At 40.1% G+C, this 24,123-nt stretch overlaps 1 protein-coding gene across 1 annotated transcript in view; it reads right to left on the reverse strand.

The window, feature by feature from the left end:
- Positions 1-24,123, reverse strand: part of PARD3B (par-3 family cell polarity regulator beta) — a 933,574-nt gene that overhangs the window by 518,646 nt on the left and 390,805 nt on the right. Inside the window, 7 exon segments of the mRNA XM_029068763.2 lie at positions 289-428; positions 1,656-2,008; positions 4,823-4,867; positions 4,869-4,917; positions 4,920-4,948; positions 10,792-10,878; positions 17,488-17,576. Coding sequence (XP_028924596.1) covers positions 289-428; positions 1,656-2,008; positions 4,823-4,867; positions 4,869-4,917; positions 4,920-4,948; positions 10,792-10,878; positions 17,488-17,576 — 792 coding nt within the window.

The following is a 24,123-nucleotide window of genomic DNA, read 5'->3' on the forward strand; positions in this document are numbered from 1 at the left end:
ACTAGGTCAGGAGGAACCAGGTTTGGGCTGAATCCTGGGAAAATGACCACTCCTCTAGTCTTCTCCAGTCTGGAGTTATATCCTCCAATGGAAGGCGGGACCTAGATCAGCCTCCAGTGGACAAGGCAAATTTCTCTGAGACATTTTTCTTGCTGTGGAGCTTGAGAAATTTCTCTGAAAACATGTTTTCACTGTTTTCCAAGCTCCAGTCTCATTTACTTAGGACTTTGGAAACACTATTTTAAATTGCATTTTACTTAGTTGAAGGAAGTAGTAACCACTTCTGACCTCCAATATCCTATCCCCTGATTGCAGGCGTCCATCTTTTATTGCTGCTCCTTTAGGTAAAATGTTTTTCACAAAAATGGGGCCAGGGCCATGTACTGAGGATTCTCTTGTAACCACAGTGAAACCAAGCCCCTCGGGACCTGAGGAGGAAAACACAGAACATATGGTTAACTTGGACACAGGTACCCTTTGCAGTTCTAAAAAGGACAGAACTAAAATAATAATTATGTACTTGATCTTTGATCTCAGAAAGTAAATTACTTTCTGGGAGTAAGCTGTACACCTTTTCCAGATGTCCTCAATTCTTTCCAAGCACCACGATATGCAAGTAATTATCTGACAGGGATACTCTGAAAAAATGCCACACTCCAGGTAATCAAAGGTATTTATTGAGTGCTGTTTGAAGAGCACTCTACTAGGCAATTGGGAGAGTACATAGAGTCGGTAGTCAGGTATCCTAATCCACAAACAGCTTACAGTCTTAAAGACTGTAGAATCAGTAAGCGGTTCCTTCTTACTTTGCAGGTTGAGTAATTAAGGGATGAGTGACATCTGAAGACTCTCAACTTATGGGAAGGGATTGCACCTGCCATCTCTATTATATTATATTTTCCCAAGGAATAAGCACAGTTCTCTGCATACAGTTCATTCAATCGTATTTATTGAGCGCTTTACTCTGTGCAAAATACTGTATTTAGTGCTTGGGAGAATCAGTCAGACACATTCCTACCTACAACGAACCCATAATGATTTATTGTTGAGACCTAGAAATATCTACTAAGGCAGCATGTGGTTTCCTTTCTTAAGTTTAAATTATCAACCACTCCCAGATTTTTTGTAATTTTTTTTCACCCTTTCCCAAGATCCGTACATTGCTTTCTCACAAGAAGCACACATGAGTGTGACTCTATTTGTTGCCAAATCGTACTTTTCAAGGGCTTACACTGTCATTCATTCATTCACTCATATTTACTGAGCGCATACTGTGTGCAGAGCACTGTACTAAGCTCTTGGAAAGTACAATTCAGCAACAGAGACAATCCCTACCCAACAGTGGGCTCACTGTCGAGAAGGGGAAGAAGGGCCCGTCAAAGGGCAGGGGCTGTCTCTATCTGTCACCGATTTGTACATTCCAAGCGCTTAGTACTGTGCTCTGCACATAGTAAGTGCTCAATAAATACTATTGAATGAATGAATGAATGAATGAAAGGGGAAGAAATCTCACTGGTAAAAGTTTACGGAAATTTAACTTACTCAAGAAGTCTTTTTTTCCAGTCCCCATTTCAACTGTCAGCATATAACGTTCAAGTTATCTAGAGTTAGAAACGAAATAATAAACACTAACCATAGTTTTGAAATATAATTACCTTTCTTGAGGTCGATCTTAATTTTCTTTGCATTTTTCCTGCTTCTAAGCCCCATCAGAGGAGAAAGTGATGGGGAAGGTGGCTTTCTCCCCACTCTTGGGACTCTAGGGCTCTTGGATTGCTGCAGGGACGATGAGGCGGCAGTCTCCATGTTGCTCGTTCCATTCAGATCTGCCATCCTCCCCGCCGGCTGGACCGGAGGCGACATCACGGTTTTTGAAATGCCGTTATCGTTAACGAATATGCAAAGGGGAGCGATGACAGATTTTTCATACTGGTCCCGGTTTTGTGATGGAAGCACTTGCAGAAGCACATTTGGGGCTTTCATGGCTCGCCGGAAGACATCTTGAGCCCTTGAAAGAGAGTCGTGAGATAGCTGTAGTGCACGCAGGAATAGTCAGATGGATGTTAAGCAAGTTCCAGTGCAGTCTGCTAGAAAAGACATTCTCGGCCCTCCCAAAACTTCCGATACCAGGAACTTACCCTTCTCCTATAACAATAATAACAATAATGATGGTATTTGTTAAGCACTTACTATGTGTCCAGCACTGTTCTAAGTGCTGGAGTACATACAAGATAATCAGGTTGTACCACGTGGGGTTCACAGTCTCAATCCCCATTTTACAGATGAGGGAACTGAAGCACAGAGAAGTTAAGTGACTTGCCCAAACTCACACAGCTGACAGGTGGCAGAGCTGGGATTAGAACCCATGACCTCTGACTCCCAAGCCCGGGCTCTTTCCCCTAAGCCACACTGCTTCTCAGCTTCCCGGGTCCACAGCCTTCTGGATCGTCTCGTAGGCTCTAGGCTTTCTTAGTGTAACGGCAATTCAGTAGGTCAGAGTGGTTTCTCCTCAGGCTTGGCAGTTGTGCCAGTCTCCTCACAGCCGAGAGTGTCACTAGCCCTCCTGCCTTGCTTCCCCCAAACTCTCCTGGACAAGCTCCCTCTAGACTGAAAGCTCACTGTGGGTAGGGAATGTGTCTGTAAGCAGCATTGTGTAGTGGATGGAGCCCACGCCTGGGAGTCAAAAGGTCATGGGTTCTAATCCCGGCTCCTCCACCTGTCTGCCGTGTGACCTTGGGAAGTCACTTCACTTCTCCAGGCCTCAGTTACTTCATCTGGAAAATGGGATTGAAACTGTGAGCCCACATGGGACAGGGACTGTATCCAACCCTACTTGCTTGTATCCACCCGATGCTTAACATATACCATATTATTGTTCTACTGTATTCTCCCAAGTGCAGTGCTCTGCACACAGTAAGTGCTCGATTAATAGGATTGAACTAACTGATAACTCTCTCTGGTCCTGAATTCCAACCACTATACCCTCCCCTTCCCGCCCTCACCATTAGACCAAGGGCTTGATTAGTTCATTTTTAAAAAAGCAACATCAGTCAATTTAGAAATAAATTACAATGGTATTTGTTAAGTGCTTATGATGTGTCTAACATTGTACTAAGCACTACAGTAGACCCAAGATCATCATGGAGCTTCACAGGTCTAAGTCAGAAAAAGAGCAGGTATTTAATCCCTCTCTACAGATGATAAAATTGAGGTCCAGAGAAGGTAAGTGACATGGCCAAGGTCACATGGCAGTCAAATGACAGAGCTGGGATTAGACCCAAGTCCTCTGATTCCCAGGCTCGGATCTTTCAATTAGGCCATGCTGCTTTTCCCTGACTAATAAGCTCTGTACAAAACTCATAAAATTCCAGTTCTTATCCTTCTATTTATTTACTCTAAGGATGTTGCTTTCTGCCACTTTGAAAAATGAATTGTCTTTTTTCCCTGCAAAGTTGGTAGTCCCATTTGGTTCCTGAATCTCATTCCTTGTGCTGTTTTGAGATGTCTTTGGGGTTGAGCCTTCTTGAAGATTTTTTCTCCATTAGGAAGGACCTGATATCAGAATTCAGAGTGTGGAGCAGTTACCAGGGTAACAGGATGGAGAAGGACTAATTTGCACCATTTTTGGGGGGGTGGGAGGGAAGGGGTGATGAAGAGGTGTGATGTGAAGAGAACTGAAAACTATTTTCCAAGAAAGCATCTTGAATATTGGAACCTGGAGTTGTGCAAGTTCTGCTAGAATAAAGGGTACTTTTCAGGTGTACTGCAATCTTCCAAGATTATTTTTTTTTTCTCAACAGCATCTGGCCTACCCTGAAAGTGTTAAACATTCCTAATTAGCATTTATGAGTTACATATGTAATACCACTGCTTCCATGTTCCTTTTCAAAGGCATGGTCCTGCCTCTAGAGAAGGAATTGCTCGGGTCATTCCAGAACCTGTAGCCTCTGGTTATACTTGCAAATTACAAAGCTTTTTAACCTCTAAAAGTGGCTCACCCTGGAATAGTTACATCCTTGAAAAGATGGACTCATAATAGAGGAGGAAGATTAATGCTGACATTAAATTAAAACCCCCTCAATTTTGTCTTACAAATACCATTTTTTTTAACTAATATTGGCTAATTTAGGATTGATCTTCCAACCTACTAGTGAAGGGTGAATTGGAAATAAACCAGTTTTAATAGAGTTTCCCCAAAGATATAGTTCCAGAGAACTATGCGTCAGCGTGCTGTCTATTTATCACTGAAACCCTGACCAATCTCATTGCAGATTTTGAAAATAAAGGGGCTGCTGACACCCAGTAATTTAGCAAATGCTATTGGTAGATCCCTAAGTGTGTTGCCTACTGAGAATAAGATGAGTTTCTCTATTTGCGACATAACAGGCCCACAACTGGGATTGTGCTAAAAGCTGAAATGCATTTTTAAATAAAGGTATTATGAGTCATTATATACGATCATGATGATGGTATTTGTTATGTGCTTACTATGTGCCAGGCACTGTACTAAGCCCTGGGGAGGATACAAGTAAATCAAATTGGACACAGTTTCTGTCCCATGTGGGGCTCTCAGTCTTAATCCCCATTTTATGGATGAAGTAACTGAGGCACAGAAAAGTGAAGTAACTTGTCCAAGGTCACACAGCACAGAAGTGGAGGAGCCGGGATTAGAACCACTGATCTTCTGACTCCCTGGTCTGTGCTCTAACATGCTGCTTCTGGACTTGACATGGAATTGACCAGAAGGCCTTTTGAAAGTGAGGATTAAAATGAACTACTGCAAGCATTCCAGAGATGAGTAAACACAATAATAAAGCAGCACTTACTGTGCAAAGGTTTGTCTACCAATTCAACATTGTTGATTTTACAATACATTCGTTTCATATAAGAGCCCATCCCGTTTAGACCTGCTGTTTCTTCAATGCCACGGATGAAGAGTCCAAGAATTCTGAAATGTCAAAATAAGTTAGAAAAGATCATATAATCATATGTCATGCCCAGGATTCATCGAAAATTATTCAAAAATACATATTACCCCATCATACAAAGCAAAAGCTGACCTTTATCCTGCCAGCTACTCATTTTTCGTAAATATAAATGAATTCTAAAGGAACAATCTCTAAACACATTTCTCCCTACATAAACAAAACCCCTCAAGGATAATAAAATATCAACCAAATTATTAGCTGAATCTCATTTGGAGAGATTCTGGTAATTTGGAAAAGACCACTTTGCTCATGGGGGTTCTTCTCCTTCTTTTCTTCGAGAGAGATTAATATTATTGCGGAGGGTCCTTCAAGATACTAAAACTAAGAACATCATGAATGTGACAAATTGGGAATAGGTGGATGGGAGAAATACTGGCTGCACTTTGTGATCCTTCCTGAACGGTGCCCTCAGAAACTAGGAATTTATCTAAAGCCAGGCAATTACATTTTTTGGAATTTATCTCCCACGATCTGCATTGTCTGACACAGTTTCTGGACCACAACAACCCCAGAACACCAATTTATTTCCTAATGAAAGAAAAAGCATTTTTTAACTCATTATTCCTTTCCATTTGGCACCTGTGTCTTATTCCAACCGCTATCACCCATTCAGAGAATTCCTGTTAAAAGCCTGCTCGACTTTAAATTAGAAACTGAAAGGAGTAGGAAAGTGCATACATCTCAGCGCTAGCGCTCTCCTCAGGAATTCCTTTCTCCCCCAAGAGTGATGGAATCCTAGTGGTATAACCAAAGAGCCAAGGATGATTTTTAGTTCACCTTGTTCTGAATTCTATGAAAGAGAATTCCATTGGCCATGGACCACTAGAAAACACTGCTTTCATTACTGTGTTGTCATTTTCTTTTGTAGAGATGCCCAGAGGGATATTGCAATGGCTCTATTTTTCTAAATCTAAAATATAAATAAAATATGAGTGTTTGTTATGAGAGGATAATAGGGTCACCCATGGAAAAAGGGCTGCTTATAATGAAAGGTTAGGTGGAAACCTAAGACTCCTATTTAGCCTTGTCCCCAATCGTGAACCACTGCCTCAAGGAGTTGGGGTTATAATTAGCATACATGCTCCCGAGATCTGAATGGACAAAGCATTCGCTGTGATATTTAGAGTGTTCCTACTGTAAAAATGTTAAATGAATAGTACATGATACTGAAACGCTATTTAAAATAGCAACAAAGCCCATTATAAGGAAGGCTCAAGGTCACTAACATAAGTGATTGTACGCTTTAGCTCTAGGCTTTTCAAGAATCCAACAGCATTTCCAGGAAGATAGTGAATCCTGAATCAAATCAATCGTATTTTTTCAGTGCTTACTGTGTGCACAGCACTGTACTAAGCACTTGGGAGACTACGATGTAACAGACATGTCTCGTGCTCACAGTAAGCTTATGGTCTAGAGGTGAAGACAGACATTAATATAAATAAATAAATTACGGAAATATATGTAAGTGCTGCGGGGCTGAGGGTGAATATAGAAGTCGGGTTGAAAATTTGATAAAAGATCTGGGATTTTACTCACTTCAGGCTAACATACCAATCTGCTGACTCCTGCATTTCCCAGAAATACCTGAGCATGACTTTTAAGGATGAAAGTGTACTAAACATTTCAGAATTTTCTTTTCCAGTGTTGGGGTTGGCTGAAATGATTCATTTCGAAGCTCACTAGTAGCAAGAAGCCAATTTCTCTAAGTGATGTTTTGGTTAATGGCCACTAAGTCTTTAATCCACTGAATAAAGAATCCAAAATGTAACATTGCTTCCTAGGAATTGGCTTCACCCTTTTTGAGATGTATGAACTCTTTCAGATCATTCAATCAATCCATCAACCATATTTCCTGCACACTTACTGTGTGCAGAGCACCATAATAATGATAACGTTGGTATTTGTTAAGCGCTTACTATGTGCAGAGCACTGTTCTAAGCGCTGGGGGAGACACGGGGGAATCAGGTTGTCCCACATGGGGCTCACAATCTTAATCCCCATTTTACAGATGAGGTAACTGAGGCCCAGAGAAGTTAAGTGACTTGCCCACAGTCACACAGCTGACAAGTGGCAGAGCTGGGATTCGAACTAATGACCTCTGACTCCAAAGCCCATGCTCTTTCCACTGAGCCACGCTGCTTCTCTGCTTTGTTACCTTGAGCAAATCACTTCACTTCCCTATGCCCCAGTTACCTCATCTGTAAAATGAGGATTAACACTGTGAGCCCTATGCAGAGCAGGGACTCTGTCCAAGCAGATTAACTTGTTTGTATCTACTCCAGTGCTTAGTACAATGCCTGGCACATAATAAGCATCTAACGAATACCATTAGAAAAGACAAAAACCCAAAACTTGGAGCCCCAATGACCCAAAAAGCTTATTTTACATAATAATAATAATCCCAGAATGTTTAGCATCCTCTGAGACATTTCTCCCTTTAGGTCCCAGCTGACTATGTGCATAAGTGCCAGATTTAGATATGGCAAACTAAGAAACTGAGGGATCTCAATCAGTTAATCAATCAATCATATTTACTGCATACCTACTGGGTGCAGTACACTGGACTTAATGATTTAAGGGCTGAATGCAAAGCCCTAAAGTTTAATCTCAATTTTCCATTTTAGAGGCTTGCTAGGTATTGATGCCTGTCTGGGAAGCAGCGTGGCTCAGTGGAAAGAGCATGGGTTTGGGAGTCAGAGGTCATGAGTTTGAATCCCGGCTCTGCCGCTTGCCAGCTGTGTGACTTTGGGCAAGTCACTTAACTTGTCTGAGCCTCAGTTACCTCATCTGTAAAATGGGGATTAAGACTGTGAGCCTCGCATGGGACAACCTGATTACCCTGTACCTACCCCAGTGCTTAGAACAGTGCTCTGCACATAGTAAGCACTTAACATATATCAACATTATTATTATTATTACTTGTTTTGCTTTGTTGTCTGTCTTCCCCTTCTAGACTGTGAGCCCGCTGTTGTGTAGAGTTTGTCTCTGTTGTCCAACTGTACTTCCCAAGAGCTTCGTTCAGTGCTCTGCACTCAGTAAGCACTCAATAAATACGACTGACTGACTGACTGAATAAAGTGTTTCCCCTAACAGGTGCAACAGCACTGCAATTCAGGGGGATAAAAAGAACATTTCTGCAAAAAGTTAGATTTTCCTGAGCAAACTTCACCTAGGGCAAAAGATAGATCAAATTAGTCTAGGTCAAAGAATTAAATGAAAAATCTAATTTAAAATAATGAGGACACAAACCAATAAATGGAAGGAAATTAAGAACTAAGTCTTCCTCTGTGATCTTAACTAACCCCACTGTGTCTACACAGTGAAACCATATGGTGTTGTTAAGTCAGCCACTAGACTTGCTTCCTCCTATATACTGCTGTGTCTACGCACATGTGTTGAGTTATGTGTGCTGTGGCAGCCTGAACTCATTATTGCTTAACATTTATTGGATCGTGTCTGCATTTCTTCATTATTTTGTTTTTAATTAAATTTCCTAACTTTCCTGATAGTGTAAAGAAAATGGTAGAATGATTTCACTTAATGACTGAACAAAAAGGAGACCTCTATCCATCAACCTGTGAGCCGCGGTTATACCAGTGCTATAGAATGGACCTTATTAAAACCACCGGCAAAACTGGCCTTCTATAATATTTCCCTCATCTGAATGCAAAGGATGAAATCTTCCAGGCAACAGCTGAAAATTAAGTACACTTATCATTGCATTGGGCTTTTGCCTTGTGCTTGGGTAAATGTGAAAGTTCATCACCTTCACCTTAGGAAGTTAAAGTGATTAGCAATTTAACCTTATCGGTATCTCACAAAGGCGAATCCGGGGGGCTTCTGCCAAGAGCAGGTAAATAGTCATCCTATCTGAAATGAATAAGGGTTCTAACCCGTAGCCCCGCATGCTTAAATTAAACATTCCCAGAAAGTGGACTAATGAATTTGTTTGCTCTTACAGTTTGTTACATTTTAAGGGGATTTTTCTCAGGGAGAGATCGACCTCAAAAAGAGGATGTCATAGCACCAGCAGGTAACAGATGCCAGCAGTAAGATCATAGATAAATTTAGGCCAGACTGATTTGTCAGATCAGGCAAAAGCCAATAAACTGAACCTAAATAATCTTGACAGAAAGCTTCATCCTTGTTTTTTTTTAAATCTCAAGAAATTTGTCAGGATAAGCAGTGTTTTGTCACGATTAGGCAGTGAAATCTGATTTTCTTTTCTTCATTTTAAATATGTGACTTCGGTAGTTTACATCCTAGTGCTAGAGGCAGTCATCTTACCAAAGAGTGATACCATTGCCAACACTAGTAATTGCAATTTTTTATAAGAATTTCTCATATAGCTTATATCTCCAGCACTAATCTTATTTTCAGCCTTGTCTTCGTTTTTTAGACCCCTAAGTAGGGAATTTTATTAGATAGGCTGCCACTATGGACTCATTGCTTCCTACAGAGCCTTGTGTGGGAGACAACTACAGCATTGCAGAGAAATGAGAAAATGATTTTCACCAAATCACCCATTAGGGATTAAAGTTCAGGAGTTTCTTATGCCAGGCACTCATTTCCTAAATGCTCCCTAACAAAAGAGGTTCCTTACTCCCAGAATAACCAATCATTCTATTGATTGAGTATCTACAGTGTGCAGAACACTGTACTCAGCACTTGGAAGAGTACAATAGAGTTAGAAATTATGATTTCTGCCAACAAGCAGTTTATAGTTTTAGCAGGGAGGACAGCCTCTGAAATAATATAAGAAAGGAAGCAGAAGGAAATGCTGATCAGAGCTGAAATAGTAGAGAATGAAAGTCGATACGTTGTGGTGATTATGAATATGATCGAGAATCAGCATGGCCTAGTGGAGAGAGCACAGCCCTGGGATTCAGAAGGACCTGGGTGTTAATTTCAACTCTGTCTCTTGTCCGCTGTGTGACCTTAGATAAGTCACTTAACTTCTCTGTGCCTCAGTGACCTCGTCTTTAAAATGGGGATTAAGACTGTGAGCCCCAACCTATCTTTTATCTACCCTAGTGCTTACTACAGTGCCTGGCAAATAGTAAGTGCTTAACAAATACCATTTAAATAAAATAAAATATCATATAAAAATTTTTTATATATAAAATGCTTGATATACTCTGCCTACTCTTTCCTTCCCCTCTCAGGATCTCACCTGGAAAGTTTCCAGTACTCTAGCAGTTTCGACTACAGGAGGGAGAATCAAGCAAAGGCACACCCATGTCATTCCTAGCTTGGGCCGTGGCTAGCAGGTAGAAGGCAATCTGCTACAACTCAAAGCTTACCTGTATTGGGCAGCAGTGGCATGGGAGAGAGTCAAGGGTGGAAACTTAAGTTTACTGCGTGGAAGAAGGCAATGGTAAGCCACTTCCGGATTTTTACCAAGAAAACTATGAATACACTACCAGAACGATTGCAGGTGGAAATGGACACATTCCGGGAGAGATGTAACTTTGGAGTCGCTGTGGGTCAGAGACGACTCAACAGCATAAGACAAGATTCTCTCTTTGACGTCCATTTTGAAGATTCAAAGTTTTGAATAGGATGTGCTTATTTCAATATGACTGTGAGAAAATAATAAAACCTTTACTAAAGACGTTATTGGGGGTCTTCAGTTGGACTGTTTCAAGGAAGTGAGTGAACTATTTCAAACACACAAGTAGCTGAATGAAGTGGTCAACAAAGTAACTGAGGTGTCCATTTAGCTGACTTCTGCAAAATGTTCAGAAAAATGATCTCAAAACTTTTTCATTAGCATAACGTTGAAATGAGGAAAACATCCTACCTTCCACTCAGAGATGAAAAGAAGGGCACTACATGTATCCCCAGGGGGCCTCCTTCCCCAGAAATCTCCACTGTTCTTGTCAAATCACTGAGATAGAGAAAGCAAAAACACAAATGAGACTATGTTAAGTAACAGATGAGACTCCAAAAAAGGGTCCAGGTTCATACTGACTTCTAGAAGAGGCAGCGATATATTCAGAAGGTGCTCCAAGTCAAATTTTTATTTCCTGGATTTCTTTATTTTTAACCTGAAAAAGCTAGGAAAACATTACCTCCTGAAACAAATGTTAATTCACCATAATCTGCATAAATCAACATATTTTAAAAAGTTAAGACAAAATTAACATTTCTCTATAATAATAATGTTGGTATTTGTTAAGTGTTTACTATGTGCAGAGCAATGTTCTAAGCGCTGGGTAGACACAGGGAATCAGGTTGTCCCATGTGGGGCTCACAGTCTTAATCCCCATTTTACAGATGAGGTAACTGAGACACAGAGAAGTGAAGTGACTTGCCCACAGTCACACAGTTGACAAGTGGCAGAGCCGGGATTCGAACCCATGACCTCTGACTCCAAAGCCCGGGCTCTTTTCACTGCGCCGAGTGTGGACCATATGTACAGTGGAAAAACATTCTGACCACGAAAGAAATTCCACGGTGGCATGCACAGTAGATCTGCTGTGGAAAACCAATGTGAGTTGTGTATTCTGGATGAGAGAAGGAACAGCTTTTGAGCAAAATAGAAAAATGAAGGTGCAAATGAAAGGTTCAATTTGACATTTCAAAGTGTTCCTGAAGCCCCTTTCGGAAATCCCCCAAATTTCTTTTGGGAGTGTTTTTGAGGAGCAGAAGAGAGGGTGAAGATGCTGGAGAAATTCAATCACAGGGAAAGCTTGATCGACCTAACATATCCTATGTTAAAAGACACACAAACAAGCAATGCGCACATACCTAAATAAACATTACTGCTCTAGCTAAAGAGGCTAGGACAACTGGATTATTCATCTAACATTTGTTCACCCAGGACAACTAACAATTGCTCAGATCCATAATCCCTTATGAGTTTCCAGAGATGAAACAAAGGCCACTATTCTCTATTTTAATGAAAATGATCTGAAACTAAATGTCAAAACAAGAGGCACACTTGGAAATGCTTTTCTTCATCCAAAAAAAAAAACGGTGAATTGGTCGGGGGGAGGGGGTTAGCTGGAAAAAAATGGTATTATACGTGGGCATAAGGATTTTATTGCATAATAAACAATGTGATTCATGAATCCTGGGTGTGTAAAGTAGCCAATAAATATTCCAATGTAGATATCATGAACCAGTCTTATTTTTCATGTTTTTGGGCCACTTTAAATAGATTAGTTTAGACTGTGAGCCCATCATTGGGCAGGGATTGTCTCTATCTGTTCCCGAATTGTACATTCCAAGTGTTTAGTACAGTGCTCTGCACATACTAAGCGCTCAATAAATACTGTTGAATTAGTTTGGCAAAGCAGTTTCTTTACGAAGTTATGGAATAGGAGAGAGTTTTGAAACTAAATATATTATATTTAATATAATAAATAAATTATATTACTGATATTTTTAGATTTATTCAATCAAGAAGATCTTTTGGACAGCAATTAACAGCAATTCAGAATTCTTAGGCCAAAAATCTTTAGGGTATATAATTCATTATTTCTTTTGGAACGAACCTTTCGATGAGCTGGTAATCAATCGCAGAATTAGAGGATTGAAAGAGGCTTTGTGGACATCACGTAGTTGATTCTTCTGAGTTTTCCTAGAAGTATGCCAGGCCAAAGAGAATCTATCTTGTTTTTAAGGACCTCAGGAAATGGAGATTCTATAATTCCTCTGGTAATCCATTCCAAAGTTTAACTATTTTTGCTATCTATTGGATCCTTGCTATTTTAACACACTCTTTGCTAGAAAGCCTTGTCAAGAATTCAGTTAATCTATTTAAAAGCGAACAATGAAAACTGATGGATTACTACACTTGTTTCAGCTACACAGAGGGACATTATTTTTTTTTCCAAGAAAGTCAGCTTTAGAATTCAGTAAATAAACCATTAGAGCTATTTTTAAGGGGAGAAAAACACTATAACTACCTGCACAATGGTTTGACTTTCATGAATTACACTGAGGCATGTTCTTTTAATTTATTTTAATATAAAGTAGTAATAATTTCTATACCTTGTGAAATAATTCCATCCTGTTTTTCATTACAAGCACTGTTTTAGGGGAGGGTAATAAGATATTTTTAATAGGTTTAAGATCAATTTCTGCTTTAAGATATTTTGCTTGTTCTTTCTAATATTTTACAACAGATTTTTTTTTTTAAATTTAATGACATCCGGTTTGCTTTTTCTTAAGAAGAGGCTATTACCTCAGTTAATCTGCTAGGAATGTGGAAAGAGAGGGCTTCCAGACCAATTGTAATGAACTGTAATTTGTATGCAATTTCAATAAATCAAACACAATTAATGCAAACATTTCTATGGGTATTTCTAAGTCTAGTCATACCCCACAATACGGTGGAGTTATGCTCCTGGAAAATGGGGTCGTATTGTGAATGGTTGTATTGTGGGGTATGATTTCTCAAACATTTGCATGTTAAAAATTAGGATCTATTTCAGAACCTCTGGATACATAATATGAAATGCATTAATGGCTACATATTGAAACAGAATATCGCTAAACAACTATGAATGAATCTTGGTTCAGGTAATTCAGAGCCAAATATCACAATATTAACTAAATGAACTTTATTACAAAGACTCTGAGGGTTACTAGTGTAGGCTGCCAAAGTAGAAGCTTGTTTTGCTGACTGTAATGGTGCTTAGTGAGAAAACTATCCAACTTTAATTGAACAGCATCCTTCTCCCTTACTTCATAAAGAACTATGGAGGAGGCTAACGCCTCTTGAACATTTTTGCACCTTTGAATTCCTCACAAATATCAGAGTTTCACTGACTGGTGCCCACAGGATTATTGGCTTCAATTTCCAGCTGTAGTCCCTGCCTCTGTGGCTCAATGGAAAGAGCCTGGGTTTCGGAGTCAGAGATCATGAGTTCAACTCCCGGCTCTGCCACTTGTCAGCTGTGTGACTGTGGGCAAGTCACTTAACTTCTCTGTGCCTCAGTTACCTCATCTGTAAAATGGGGATTAAGACTGTGAGCCCCACATGGGACAACCACAACCTGATTACTCTTTATCTACCCCAGCGCTTAGAACAGTGCTCTGCACAGAGTAAGCGCTTAACAAATAGCAACATTATTATTATTATTATCTGTACTTTTGCTGTCACCTCTTTTTTCCTTATAGTATTTGTTAAGCACTTACTGTGTTCCAGGCAATGTTCTAAATTGCTGTGACTGTACTGTAAAGACTGTGAGACCCACGTGGGACAACTTGATAACCCTGTATCTACCCCAGTGCTTAGATCAGCGCTTGGCACATAGTAAGCGCTTAACAAATATCATCATTAGTATTATTATTATTCCAACCCGGCCAAGCTGTTTCTCAAGAGAAGTGTAGTCCCAAGACAGAGTTTATTATTAGCAACTTCAGCATCCTAGAAGTTTCACTGCAATGCCAAATAAATCAATACAATTCCACACCCTCCACTGAATTCCTTCTTCCCCCTATTTGTGTAAATACCATACTCCAGAAATTGGACTGGATTGAGATCTAAAACTGCTGCATCCCTCCTCTTCTGCCTGAGTTGTTGTCTAGCTAGGGTAGCTGTTCCCACCAGGAGCTCTACAGCTGGGGCTCGGGCCTGGAAACCCAACCATTTGTAATGGGAATCAGGCCTGACTTCTCCACTGCTCATTTTCCCTTCCCTTTCTAGCACTCTTTGCCAGATTAACTCAGTTCCCTTTGTAAATCAAGAGGAATGAATCCAGGACCAATAAGAGTACACCGAATAAACTAAAGCATACCATTGGTGATTTGAATGAACATTTGATAAAAATGCTTCCAATAAGTGTTTATGTGGTCAGAAGCAGAGTACAGATCCATTCAACAAGAACAAGCCACCCAAATGGCCAGATTTCCTTCAACATGTGAATATGAATTTCGACTCTGTTTGTTTGGGTACCACTTGGAGATTCAGGGACTCCCTCACCGGGCCTGTACTAGGCCACCTACATGGTTAAACCAAAACAATTCACTTGGACCCCTGGTTCCCTGAGGAGGGGAAGGGGAAAGGGGGCTCTCAGTCATCCATGAGGCGAACCACTTACAACCTAATTTTCGGCTTCTATGCGTCTCACACTGGCCAGAGGGATAGTCTAGGTAATGCTCCTCGGTTTTCAGGCTGCCCATTTGTTTGTGTACGTGGAGAGAGAGGTGTAGGACCTGGACAATTGCCTCCTTGCTTCTTCTCACGCCTGTTTCCCGATTGGTCTGAGAGAATGTCCGATTGACAGCTGATGCGGCATAATGGGCAACAGCTGCCTGGGCCATGCTCTGGGATTTATGGCGCCTGAAAATAGTGGCTGTGGTTTGCAGGATGGGATGGATCTAGACTTTGTTTGGGTGAGAGAGGTTTAGCCATCGTTTCAATACTGAAATAAAACTTCCCAAAACATTTTAAACTTAATATGCTATCTTTTCAACAATACTTATCATCCAGAAAAAAAATCTTTTAGAAAATAAAATTACTCTTTTTGGTTTGACAACTTTCATCTTTTACATCGGTGTCTGTAAATACTGCTCACAGAGAGACACTGACAGAGATATGGAGAGTGAGCCTGGGCAGCAACGTGGACTAGTGGATAGAGAACAGGGCTGAGAGTCAGAAGGATCTGTGTTCTAATCCTGACTCCGCCATTTGTCTGCTGTGTGACTCTGGGCAAGTCAATTCACTTGTCCATGCCTCAGTTACCTCATCTGTAAAATGGAGGTTAAGACTGTGAGCCCCCCTGTGGGACATGGGCGGTGAACTACCTGATTAGCTTGTATCTACCCCAGCGCTTAGTTCAGTGTCTGGCACAGAGTAAGCACTTAACAAATACCTTAAGGGTAGGGAAGGACAGAGAGAGTCCACTCCCACTTCTGGCTTACTTAATCTACTTCCTTGTGAGTGAATCATTTCTTCGGGTTCTTAAAGCATCATTTTTGAGCAGAGACAACACAGAAGCCATGAGTGCTGACTACTGGTCTCAGCTTTTTATCAATATCAAAGTCAGGGCACCTCAATGTGATAAAATCAAACAAGGGGGCCCAGTTGACACCTCTCACATGACAACTGCTTCTGGTCTTAGTTCCCGAGGGAGGTCCCTCTCGGGGCCAGGGCCAGGACCACATCGATCCGGGCAGTAGCACAAAAGAAACCAGTGCACTCTCTCATGTGGCCTGATCAGCCCCCAAAACAGAGCAGGTCAGGGTAAATCAGTCAATCAACTAATGGCATTTACTGACCGCTTTCTGTGAGCACAGCACTACATTAAGCACTTGGGAGAGTAGACTCCAATACAGTCGGTCGATATGATCCCTGTCCTCAAGGAGCTAAAAATCTAGTGGGGGAGCTTACAGTTCAATGGAAACTCACCTCCTATACCCCCATTTATTTTCCTCACATTGTTTTAGCAGTCAGAGCAAAAGGAAGATGGAGACCTTCAGAAAGTGTCAGGAGTTGAGGCATTCAGAAATCCTCACATGCAATAGACATTCCCTTAAGAAAATTACCTTTTTCTGCCAAAGTCTGCCTGAGGTAAGTGTCATGTTGATGCAAGTTTTGCCTTACCGGCAAGATTGATGTTTTTAGAATCACCTACTACTGAATTCTGATGTTAACACATTCATCCAACTGACAGACTCCATTTTCAGGCTTTCTAACCCCCCATCTTAGTGTTTATACCCTGTTGCCACTCTAAGGAACTTCAGGGCAATCCTCAGAGAATAGATAGACTGGAAGTCGGAGAGATTCAGAGGCAGCAGGACCCCTAGGCAGAGACCGTCGATTAAATGAGAAGCAGCATGGCCTAATGGCTGCCAAGCCTGGCCCGGCAGTCAAAAGGGTCTGGGTTCTAATCCAAGCTCTGCCACTTGTCTTCTGTGTGACCTTGGGCAAGTCATTTAACTTCTCTGTGCCTCAGTTTACCTCATCTGTAAAATAGGGATTAAGACTGTGAGCGCCCTTCTTCTATAATTTTTTGATGAGAAGAGGGGAGTGAGACAAGATGGGAGGGAGGTGCTTGGGAGGAGATGATGAAGTCAACTCACCTGTCACAGTGCTCTGGGTTTGCTTAGATTGCTATTTTAAGAGGTTCTTTTCTTTTTTTATTGATAAAATTGGCCCTCAAACTTCTTCATTTTTGTTTTGGAAAAGGTATTTCAAATAAAAGATAGTGTATTTCATGTAACACCCTGTGGGTAAGATTTCACAAATGGAAAAAGTAAAATCCATGACCTTAAATTAATAATAAACCAAAATGTATCAGTAGTCCAAGACTGCTCCTAAAACTTAATGTGGTACCAAAACACCAGGTAAACTAAAAGAAAATCATTAATTGTATACAACAGCACTCAGGGATGAGAACAAGATTTTTATATCCCCGTGTCTACTAAAGTGAATACAACTTTTCAAGAAGGAGAAGAAAGGCAAATTTAAATGATAGATTCTTGCTTTAGCCACTTGAAAAGATGCATTCTTGATGAAAATTAAAAGCAATGATAGTCTTACCTGAATGTATATTTGCTTTTCGGTGATATCACTACTTCTGTCTGCCCAGCGAATACAACTTCCTCATCGTCAAGATTCTGCGCTGAACTCTATCAACAAAATACATATTTTACATTATATTCCAGGGGGTTGAATCAACTTAGGTTTCTTGACTCTGGTTGAAATGCGAAACAGTAACCAACAGAATGTTCCAAAATCCTAGAAAGGAAATAGATTTATTCTCCTCCCGTTTCTGTGACAATTTGAACAGTGTCAATCTTTTGAGTACTTTCAATAACTTTCTGTTTCAAATGGCCTTAGACGTTCTATTTGTTTTAGAAATATCCAGTTGAGTCTTTACAAGTTCGCACATGGTAAAATGTTAAAAATTTTTAATGTTCTATGTCCACCACTCCATAGGCAATCTGGGGCTGATGGTTTTGAACTGAGGAGAGAGAAGCTGCCAAAGGGAAGACCATTCTTCCCTTTGGTAAGACCCCACTGACAGCAGGTGATGTATTAGCTTTAATGTACTGTACTTCACTGCAACCCTCATGACACTCATATAAACAGAACAAAATCCATAAGAAAACATCTTGCCTAGAGAGGTCACTTCTGTCAGAATGTACCAGGAATAGAGCAGGAAAACATAAATCTAGTACTGTCTACATACCAAGAGAATTCGATTTGGAGTGTGATCTTAACCAGATGAAACCTAAAGTCATTTCAGAAATGGTAACACTTTCTTCCAACATATATGCTGATTGCTACAAAGTGGTTTTTAGCTAAAAAAAATCAGTAAGGCTTTCATCTTCTTGAGGGCAAGGTCGAGGAGAATTTGGGTGTTCTAATAGGATAGCAAGAATTTTTTTTTTTTTTAATGTTCTTAAGTCTGATTTGGATTCTGATTCATTTGTGTCAATTTGTCTTTTAACTAGTAATAGCAAGTATTTAGGTTTCAAACTGTACTGAACCAAATAAAAAAAAGATTCTTGCAGCTGATTCATAACTCTCTTCAAAAGCACTAGCAATAAACACAAAGCACCTAAGTAATTAAATATCGCTCTACTTTGATTACACAGTCCGCAAGGAGACGGATTTAATTAACAGCACCTTACCAGTAATGGCAAAGCATCTGAATCACGGTTTTAACCTAGGTGTAGGATTTGGAGGCTTCACTCCAAGGGCATTTAGCTTCAAAATTTTTATAAGGATCAAGTGTTTTTTTGATTTTGGATGATATTCAGACTTCAAGTATCTACATGTATAAATTAGGAACCCAGGAGGTTAAGCAGCTTCCAAAAAGATTTATCAAAATAAATCATGTCAAAGAAGCCCAATTTATCTTTTTGACTAAATAATGAAGTCTGCAGCTTAGCTGGGCTGGGATAGAGTAAGGTCTTTTATTTAGGCTACTTCACAGCATGGTATAATTAACAAACCATGAAACAGATCAAAGTGGCGCTAACAGAATAGGTATAGTGGGATGCTCAAGGCCTTATATTCAAGTTGAAAGGAGTGCTCAAGTAGAGGTGCAGAAGTGTTATTTGGACCCCAAAATTATTCATATTTTTGTGGTGGAGTGGGATGGGCACATCTATAAAGTTTGCAAGGGTTCTGGCCCTAGAGAGGGCAGATTCAAATACAAGATGATTTAGGGAAATGGATGGAAAAAAAAATATTGCATTTAACATAAGAACCAAAGCATTCATCCTTCTGTCGCAGTATTCTTTTTCTGACAATGAGGTGGTGGTGGGAAACAGCCCCTTGGCTGGCCTAAGTGGGTGTTTCAGCCATATTCACTGGATTTGGTCACAGAACCCCAGCCCTTTTTGCATATATTCCAAAGAATTGTAAATTACGGCTGGAGTGCCTATCGGCTCTGATATTGGGCTGTTGAAGACAAAGACAACAACTGCTTCGAATTACAGTAATTTCAGCAATATCAAAGCAATACTTTAAGGCTTTGAAACAAAGTAGCTAAGTGTTAACAGAGTAATACTAAACCTTTTTCACCAACTTTTTTTTCCATCTGGAACGAGTGACAGACAATAATACCAAAGTACCTCATCTTTTATTTCACTAAATTACACACTGAAAGGAAGAGTCATGAAGTCACATATCTAAAAATGAAGATGATTTTTTTTCCTCTCAGTTCATTTAAGTAATTTAGAGAAAATCTGAAGAAAGATTTAATTAGAAAGTAGAGAGGGAAAAAAGTATTAATATGGATAAACCAGAAATTTTCACATGCAGAACGCTTCCTGCAACAACATTTCTAAATTCATTTCCCAACTTTGCACTCCCCATAGAACAAATATGCATTTAATGCCTAATAAAAACTGTAAGGATGAGAGGTTACTATGCTTTTATGAACTCAACAACAGAGAGGTGTGGATGTTGAAACTCACCAAGTACATGACTATTTAAAAAAGTAATTCTTCCCATTATTGAGCTAAACACAGATATCTCTCCCTATCCGAAGAAGGTTCAGAAGGAGGTCACCTCTTGCCCTCCTGGCAATTGGCACTAGGAAGGGAAAGTGGTACCTCAGTCCTTTATCAGTGCAGGAAATGTATCCTGTATGTTTTTCTCCACAGAGGAGTTAAACAACCACGATTTAAAAGAAGCAAACATTTTTAGCTACACTTTCCGGAACATAGGAACATTTCTGACAGCCAGAATGAGTTGGATTTAAACATCATAGGACTATTTTTAGCATTAAAATCAACACTTACATAAATATTCCCAAACCAATTAGCAGCAGCTGGAAAGTAAAGGTGTTTACATTTAGTTAGCACTGGAGTTAACAACTAAGAGTGCATGCAGACTGTGTAACAAGAACAAAGAGCCCAAGTGAAACTCACTCTCTAGGGGTGACTGTAGTGCTGTCATTGTGCTACCAGTTCTAATTCACCTGGGAATGAAATCAGTTAGTTACTATTGGGCCAATCAGGTCAGAAAACTCCCAAGGCTCTAAAGAAACTACCCTTCTTACAAGACTTTGGTCACAGTGTTTGTTTGGAAGGTGTTTCACTTACACCCTTTAGAAAATACGTTGCAACAAATAACACTGAAACAAAAAACTAATTCGATTTGGCAATTTTCTGCTTACTCTCTCCATCACATCCTAGACCTACTTCTGCTCCAACATCAATGGGTCTGTTGTCAAAGATCAGTCTTGTGTGTCTTGAAATGCAAACAAGTAAATTTGAAATTCGGTCTCAGCGGCTTTCACCACACTTGGACCATTTGCCTCCTGAAAATATTGAGTGTCGTTGAAATGGAAGATGCAATTTCAAAATGATTTTTTCCCTGAAGTTAAGGTAGGAAAGGTCTAAAAATCCTGCGAGGAGGACTCAAATGAAAATTTCCACGCACGGATCTTAAGTACAGCACTTAGTTCAGTGCATTATATTCAGTGGTGTTCAATAAATGTAATTACTACTAATTATCAATATCCCTTGAGGTAGGAAAAGATGCGTATGATTATAATCATATTGTCAGTGGAACTGCCTAGTGGAGCGGCATGGCCTAATGGACCGGGAGTCCGAGGACCTGGGTTCTAATCCCCTCTCTGCCAAATGCTTGCTGCGTGACCTTGGGCAAGTGGCTTAACTTATCTTTGCCTCAGTTCTCCTGCTCTCTGTCCTACTTAGACACTGAGCCCCACACGGGACAGGGACTGTATCTGATCTAATTAACTTGTATCTACCATGACACTTAGAACTGTGATTGACACATGGTAAGTGGTTAACAGATATCCTAAAAAAAGAACAACAGCAACAACAAAAACAGCCCTAACTGTCAATGGAAGAGGTTTAACTAACAACCCTATATGAATTAGGCTGGGCCGGGTTAAGTAAGGGTGGGAGGCCTGGCTCAATCCAGACTTGGGCCAACTCCAGAAAGTGCAGTAATTGTGGGGCCTTCAAACATATGGATTGTTGTGGGCAGGGAATGTGTATGTTCATTATTAATTGTACTCTCCCAAATGCTTAATACAGTGGTCTGCACACAGTAATCATTCAATAAATATGATTGAATGAATGAACGAATGAATGAATCTTGCATATGTGGAATCCCCATGTACTCAGGCCTAGTTGCGCTCTTCCCCCCTCCCCCACCCCACAGCACTTATGCATTTACGCATATATATGTATAATTCTATTTATTTATATTGATGCTTGTATACTTTTTTTGATGTATACATATTTATAATTTTATTTATTTATATTGATGCCTGTTTACTTGTTTTGATGTCTGTCTTCCCCCTTCTAGACTGTAAGCTCTGTGTGGGCAGGGACTGTCTCTATCACTGAATTGTTCTTATCAAGCGCTTAGTACAGTGCTCTGAACACAGTAAGTTCTCAATAAATATGATTGAATGAATGATAAACCCCAATGATACCCATCTTTGTCCCATGGGGCCCACATCCTCCTCTTCAGGGCTTCATGCTGGATATTTCTGCTTTTTTTATTTTTTACTTTTTTGCTGGATTCTGGACTCCCAGCATCCAAACTACTGTCTAATCATGGAACTACAGAGCCCTACTTTCTGCTTTATATTGGGCAGGGATCGGGCTCCAGACCAGACTCAAGGTTTGTAGAACTGTAATAATAACAATAATAACAACAACTGTGGTATTTGCTAGGTGCTTACTATAAGCTGGGCAACTGGGCGCTAGGGTAGATATGAGACAACTAGGTTGGACACAGTTCAACCATCTTCTCCCTGATTATACTGTAAGATTCTCAAGACAGGGCCTTCCATTTTTACTGGATGCTCCCAAATGCCTAGTTCAGTGCTCTGCGCATCTTCTCCCCCGATTAGACTGTAAGCCCGTCAAATGGCAGGGACTGTCTCTATCTGTTGCTGACTTGTTCATTCCAAGCGCTTAGTACAGTGCTCTGCACATAGTAAGTGCTCAATAAATACTATTGAATGAATGAATGAATGAAAATGCTTAATAAATTCTGATGAGGATAAAAAGTAGTTTAAAACAAAAAAGAAAACTTGGACCAATTCTAGTTTTGAAAGAACATCTTGATAAATCAAATTGCCATTGTTGGTAGGATCTCAGTTACATTTGAATATGGCCGGGAAATATGGTAAGGAAAAGAGATTTACTTTACCATCTGGTGAATTTTTCTGTTAAAAATCAGCCTGATGGTCTCATTAAACATAATATGAAGCAATAAAAACACAGCTGTGAAAGAAAAAGGGCACAAAACTTGTTTTATATGTGAGTTTCGCAGGGACTAGGCACATGAATCAAAGTCTCTTAGGTAGAAAAAGTGAAAACCAACGTCAATTTCCAGATCAACATTTCATACGATCACTGAATTCTTTAACGTGAAGCCAAAACCGCGGTGTATTCCATTTCCCATTCAAATACGCCAAGCGAAAAGTGCTTTTAAAATGTTTACTATGACGATGTTCAAAAGTTCGGTAAGACAATTCTAGCCCCATCATTATAAAACCTTGAAATTTTTTCATTAAACCGAATTCAAATACAAAGCCAACTAATTGCAATGTCTTTTGCTGTTAATTCTTAAGGTGATTTTTTTTTAGAAGAATCTCCGAGTTGCAAGGCACCTGAGAGACCACCTAGTATAGTTCCTGGCTTCCAGGCTAAAAACAGCAACCTGACTCCATGACTCTCTGGCTGCTATCTGAGTCTGGGTCTGCTTAACTTCCCCAGGGATTGGACAAAATCAGCAAGGGCTAAATCTAACCTAACTTAATTTATGACTGTATTATCATCCTCACTTTTACTAGTTCTTTCAAACCAATACTTTCATTAAGAACTACATACTTTAGATTCCGGTAGTGAAGCAGACCATATGTAGTGAACATATGACCTGGTATGAAATGCACAGTTAATTAATCAATCATTCAACAGGATCTATTAAGTACCTACAGAGCTAGTGCTTCGGAGAGAGAGAGTTCATAGACATGATCCCTGCCCTTAAGAAGCTTAAAATCCAGAGGGGAAGACAGGCATTAAATTACATCTTCCCCCTCTAGACTCTAAGATCCTTGAAGGCAGGGAACCACGTCTACCCACTCTGTTATACTGTATTCTCTCAGGTGTTTAATATAGTGCTCTGCATGCAGAGCGTGCTCAATAAATATGATTGATAAAATAAAGATATGCACATAACTTCTCTGAGGGGATGAATATCCAAGTGCTTAGTCATATGAAAGGGCTGAAGTGGCAAGTGGTGAGGATATGAGAGATTTACCAGGGAAGGCCTCTGCCTGGCTCAGTGGAAAGAGCACGGGCCTGGGAGTCAGAGGACATGGGTTCTAATCCCAGCTCTGCCACTTGTCTGCTGTGTGACTTTGGGCAGGCCACTTCACTTCTCTGTGCATCAGTTACCTCATCTATAAAATCAGCATGAAGACTATGAGCCCCACGTGGGACAATCTGATTACCTTGTATCAACCCCAGTGCTTAGAACAGTGCTTGGCACATAATAAGCGCTTAACGAATACCATAACTATTATCATCTTTTTCTAATCCTCCATTCATGATGTCTCTATCAATTAAATGAATGGGATTTACTGAGGGTTTACTAAGTGCTCCCTCTATGCGTCTCCACTTTAACAATTTATCAGCCTGTGAATGTTGCCAAAAACACACTGAGAGG

The sequence above is a fragment of the Ornithorhynchus anatinus genome, chromosome 7, assembly GCF_004115215.2.
Source record: "Ornithorhynchus anatinus isolate Pmale09 chromosome 7, mOrnAna1.pri.v4, whole genome shotgun sequence".
In the NCBI taxonomy this organism is placed as follows: Eukaryota; Metazoa; Chordata; class Mammalia; order Monotremata; family Ornithorhynchidae; genus Ornithorhynchus; species Ornithorhynchus anatinus.